This window comes from Poecilia latipinna, unplaced genomic scaffold (assembly GCF_001443285.1).
Source record: "Poecilia latipinna isolate Pla-1442-1.1 unplaced genomic scaffold, P_latipinna-1.0 Scaffold2121, whole genome shotgun sequence".
In the NCBI taxonomy this organism is placed as follows: domain Eukaryota; kingdom Metazoa; phylum Chordata; class Actinopteri; order Cyprinodontiformes; family Poeciliidae; genus Poecilia; species Poecilia latipinna.
The window spans coordinates 65,006-70,689 of NW_015114737.1; the positions used below are offsets into that span (position 1 = coordinate 65,006).

Genomic DNA, 5,684 nt, shown 5'->3' on the forward strand with positions numbered 1-5,684 from the left:
AATGACCCTGTTAGTGATATTTTTACTCAGTTTTAAAGACAAATGCTTCTCAAGAAACTAAATAAATATGAAAAAAAAACAAAGTCCATCTGACGGAGTTGACACAGAACTGAAGGTGGTGACAAACTAGTGAGTTAAAAGAAAAACTTGATACATGTGAAGTTTTGCAATTTATGTAAAATACATTAAAATGAATCAACTGCGCACTCAACAATTTCACTTAAAGAGTCACAAAAACTGAGTTGACAAAAAGCCAAACTACCTCAATTTATATGTTATTCTGAAGAAGGCCGTATCATCAGCTCCATTAAATTTTTAGTTTACTAAAATTAAGCTTTTATTTCAAAAATTTCATCAAAGTGTTATAAATTGTCAGTTATGGAGTTGACACATCATGGTTGTGACGAGCAACTTAGGAATAAAACAGAAGAAAAAACTAAAGAATAACTTAAGCTAACCGGAGCTAACTAGTCCTCCTAGTAAAAGAAGAGAAAGGAAGTGGTCATGGGGTCCTCAGAAGTTCTGGTGCCCCCCAATAATGCCTGATTTTGTTACATTATTTTCATTTCTGACGGTGTTGACAAAAACTAAGGACAAATTTCAACGGAGTTGGAAAATATCTAAAAATTATTTTTAATTCAATTTATCGATACTTTTATAATTATTTATATGACTACTTATACTTAATTGTCATAATATATAATTTTAGTATTTCTTTAATTGTTTTAAACTATAAGAATGTATTTAGTTCTTCTCCTGGACAAGGGCTTTTACAGGCATCATCCACCGACTACAATGTTTAAAATGAAAAAATATTCAGCAAACACCAGGAAAACATACATTGTTGTGCTCACATGACCCAGGTTAGTTTAGTCAGATATTTTGAAAAATTATATTGTGTGTATATTTTATTCAAATTTTGTGCTTTATCCATGACCCATTTTGTCCCTATTCTCAAGAATCACTGATTTACATTTTTAAAAAAGTGTTCAAAGTGCTGTTTCAACTAATCAGGGATCCATTTAACAAAGAACTATCGGCTATATTTCAAATTAAAAGCATCAACATTAATCACTATTTTAATAATGGTAGAAGTTTTTCTTGTGGCACCTCATATGTTACTGAAAAGTTTTTACAAATGCATTTTGGTTACTGAAATTATGTGAAACTGATATTGTTAAAAAGTTAGTGAACATAGAAATATTTAAAATTTGTTCGACTGGCCTTGAGACAAAGGATGAAACTTTATTTTCTAGTTCTACTTTTTAAATGAGTGAAGTCCATTGAGATTTGGTTCTTATCTACTTTCAGTTTATTTCAGAGCTTGATAAAGCCGAATCATGATGATCTGTTTCCAGATAAAAACCAAACCGAACCGCAGATTTGTTTCTAGAGAACTATATTTACATAATACTCTTGTTTTACAGAGAACCATATCAAAAGTATAAAATACTTACAAAATTCAGCTGCAATATATAAAAATAACTTCTATCTTCTCCAGATCATTAGGAAAGGTTTACATAACAAAAATATATTTATAGACATTTACAGAGAGCCGTTTGGGCCCAGAGGCGGCAGAACCGAGCCAAACCCAACCGCACACATGGAAACAGTACAGTAGATAATCCCACGCTGTCGGTGTCAGAGGTCAGAACCGACCAGAACTGGAAACATCCCGAGGTGATGCTGGCCATCCTGATCTGGATCAGAACCGCTTCACTTCCTGACCTGAACCTGCAGCAGATTAACACATTTACTGGGTTTTTCTGCTGGATTAGACGCTGAAGGTCAGATCATAATCTGCGGCCTGGCAGACCGGACTCGGGGTTCAGGCTGCATTTCCTGCAGAGCTTCATTAATGCAGAGTGATCGCCACGGAAACATCCAGGAAGGAGCAGCTTTGCATAAACAGAACCAACTGTTGTTGTTTCCATAAATTTCCCTACAGTATGAAAATGAAGCTTCAGCTTGGAGGCAGAGAGGAGGAACAAGATGGCCGCCACAGCGGGCCGGGGGTGGGGGGCAGTCCAGTGGTTCAGTAGTACTCCGTCAGATTTACACGCCTGGCAGAACCAGGAAGCGCCAACATCCAGGAACAGGAAGTCATCCTGGGAACAGTTCCTGATCTCTGGCCGTAGCGCAGTGATGATGTCATCAACACACCTGGGAACCAGAGCTGGGATTGGACAGGAAGTGGATCAAACTTCTGGGGCGCCTGGTGAAAGACCCGGGTCGGGTTCTGGATGGTTCTGACGAGTCGATGATGTCATCAGCAGGGATCAATAAATATGTCATGAAACTGATTCAGACCCAATAACTGATCAATGGGAAGGAAAATGAACGAGTTCTGCTCTCCAGTCAGAACCAACAAAACATTAGACCTGCTCTCTGACTGGTTACCAGAACGAACCAATCAGAGAGCAGAACCACAGTCTGGCTGGTTCTGGTCTCTGATTGGTTCGTCTGCTGTGACATCAGAACACCTCTGACCTCCATGATGGTTTTTCCAAACTGAAACGTAAGCCAGAAGGGGCGTGGCTTTGAGAACAGGAAGTGATGTAATCTAAACCTTTAATGCTGTTTTCCTGTTTGTCCAGTCAAGAGCTGGAGTCGCATGATGATGAGACGGTTCTGGTCTGGTCCGGTCCTACCAGGAGAATCGCTCCACTGCTGGTTTCAGTTCAGAGGTCAGGACCAACCGACTGTCAGCCTGTAAGCAAACAGCCGCGCACTTCCTGTCAGAACCAGAAACAGAACCAGAACCGGGTCAGGACCAGGCCTATGTGTGTCCGGCCAGCAGCTCGTCCAGGTCGGCCATCCACTCCTGCGTGCTCTGGCCCTTCAGCAGCGAGTCGACCAGCTCGCTCTCGGCGGCGAAGCTTCCCGCCGCCGCGTTGTAGCCGAACGACAGCTGCTGCTGCTGCTGCCCGCCGCCGCGGCTCACCTGGTAACCTTGGTTACACGGCAGCGCCTGGCGCCCGCCGGCCTGCGGCGGTCCGTACGCCGCCAGGTCCGGCAGCACCGGAGCGCTCTGATTGGCTGGCTGCTGCTGAGTCTGAGTGGCCGGCGGCACCCTCTGCTGGGCGGCCATGTTAGTCTGCATCATCTGCTGGTTGAGGCCCGGCACGGCGCGCCCACCGAAGGAGGTGGAGCCAGCGGCCATCTTGGGGATGCGTGGGTGCTGCATGTGGAAGGCGTTGGCGGCGAAGGCGTTTGCGTGCAGCGTGGCGGCGCCGGCCGGCTGCTGCTGCCAGGCGGTGCCCGCCATGGCTCCGCCCATCCCGCCCGCCTGCATGCGCGTGGCGGTCAGCTGCTGCTGCTTCAGCATGGCGGCGCCGGGCGGCTTGAGCAGCTGCTGCTGCTGCGGCAGCTGCCTGTAGGGGGCGCCCATGGGGCCCAGCGGCTGGCACTGCTGGCCGGGGTGAAGGGTCATGCCGCCGTACAGCGAGTCCACGCTGGCCCCGCCCCCTCCACAAGACGGCAGGCTGATGTCGGCCTGACTGGCCGCAGGGGGCGTGGCCACGCTGCCGCTGGGCCCCGCCCCCTGCGCCATGCTCATTCCCATCATGCCCTGGTTCTGGGGGAACATGCGGGCGCTGGGGGCGGGGCTTCCCATGGAGCCCATGTTGCTGATTGGCTGAGAGGAACCTGAGAAAAAAAGCAAAAAAAATCAGTTCTTAACTAAATATTTTACAGTTTCTGTAAAAAGGATCAGGAAGTAAATTCTGATCCAAACTTCTGGTTCTGAGACCAGATCCAGTCCGGTTCTGGGAGGCTCAGTGAGCAACCAGTCGGGACCGGACAGGTTCTGAAACTACCGGACCAGCAGAGACCCGGACCGTTAGTGGGCTGGGTTTTCAACGAATCGTCTCCAGGTTGATGCGAGTCGGCGCTCGGCAACCTGCAGCCTCGGAACGAACCGACCAGAAACAAGTTGCAGCCGTTTCAAAATAAACTTTGAGCTGCGATGCTAAATGTCTGTGGAGCCTCAGAACCAACAGATCCTTTATTTCCCAGTCAAATGAGCTTCGATCCAGAACCGCAACAAACAAACAAACACAGCGGCGCCTCAAGCCGCCGGAGGAGGAGCTGATGAACTGCTGACATCACCAGTTCATTTAAATTAATTTGCTGTTTAAAAATAAAAGATAAAAGCAGCAGAATCACCAGGCCTGCTGAGAACAGGTTCTGGTTCTGGACCGGCTCAGGTTCTGGTCCTCCAGTTCCTTGTTTAACTGTGAGTTCTGTTGGTACCGGCCCGGTTTGGCTGAGCGGTTCTACCTGTGAACGGTCCGACGTTCTGCTGGGGGAACGGGTTCTGGCCGGCAGCCGGACCCGGCTGGTCCTGGTACTGCGGCGGCGGTCGGGTCAGGTGTCGCTGCAGCTGCTGGTCCTGGCGCTGCTTCTCCTGCATCATTTTATACATTTTTATGGTTTAATTCTTCAAATTCAATTAGAAAAAATTCTTTAATTTTTAAATTTAATTTTATGAATGTAATTTTTCATTCATTTCACATTTTTTAAAAATAATTTTCTGGTAATCTGGTGAATGCACTTCCACCAGATGACCTTTGACCCTCCAGGGAGCAGACGGCCAGCGGCGCCCCCTCCTGTCCTGCCTGAGAGCTGCAGGTGAGTCGTACCTGTTCGGCCAGCAGCTGCCTCTGCATGAACTGCTGCTGCTGCTTCTTCTGCTGCTCCAGCATCTGCTGCTGCTTCAGCGCCGCCATCGGGTCTCTCAGGAAGGCCGCGTTGCCATGGTTACCCGCCATGGCGTTGGGCGCCTGCCCCGCTGCCGCCATGGCGTTGTTCCCGGGGCCGGAGGTCATGGAGTTGGCCGGACCCGAAACGTGAGGAGGAGCCGAGAAGTTCTGATCCTGCGACAGAAAGGAGACGGATTCAGGTCCGCTGCAGCAGAACCAGAACCAGAACCAGCCAGTAATAATTCAGTTATTCTTATAATCACACTGAAGGATCGTAGCCGGTTGATCTGAATTCAGAAACAGAAGTTGTAAAAGCGCTTGAAAATTTAACCTTCCAAGTCCCGGTTCTATGAGGGCGGTCCTGGTTCGGTTCTGGCTCTTTTTATCCTCAGCTTGTTCAGAGCTCTGACCTGAAGGTGGCGCTACAGAACAAAGCAGCTCTGCAGAGGCCGGGTCGAGAGATCGATTCCCTGCTCTGACCCAAGTCAGCTAGTTCTGGATGAAAAGCCTCCTCCAGCCCCTTCCCCACCCGTTGCTGCTCTCTCTTGGTCAGCTGGCTGAAATGCTAAATGAGGCGCTGTCTCTTTAAGACCCAAAACTGAAACAGAGTCTTGGTTAAGGTTCGTTGTTGCTGGACAACGCAGTGGTTCTGATGAGGCCAGACTGAACCTCAGCCTGGATTCAGTGCCAACAGAAGCTGTAAAACAAGATGGCCGCCCGGGTAAGCCTGTCGCGACAAACCATAAATCAATTAATTGCATGATAAATTAAAATTATCGACCTCATTTTAAATATCGGCTTTATCGTCTTTCTGTTGATGACTCTGAATGAAAGAGGCTCAGCTCCGGCGCTCTGCCCTCCTCATTCCTCAGTGTCCAGCTCACACCAACCGTTGGCCCATTGTCAAAACCTGAGAGACGCATTAGCCAACAGAAATCCTACATATAACGGTCCAATCAGGTCCAATCAGGTCCAATCAGG

At 48.1% G+C, this 5,684-nt stretch overlaps 1 protein-coding gene across 1 annotated transcript in view; it reads right to left on the reverse strand.

Moving 5' to 3' along the window:
- Window positions 1-1,377: 1,377 nt before the first annotated feature.
- LOC106936339 (mastermind-like protein 1) overlaps window positions 1,378-5,684 on the reverse strand; it is a 17,249-nt gene continuing 12,942 nt past the window's right edge. The window contains exons 3-5 of the mRNA XM_015017259.1: window positions 4,644-4,944; window positions 4,282-4,408; window positions 1,378-3,648 (exon numbers count right to left, since the gene is read on the reverse strand). Coding sequence (XP_014872745.1) covers window positions 2,780-3,648; window positions 4,282-4,408; window positions 4,644-4,944 — 1,297 coding nt within the window. The 3' untranslated portion in view covers window positions 1,378-2,779. The remainder of the gene's footprint in view (window positions 3,649-4,281; window positions 4,409-4,643; window positions 4,945-5,684) is intronic.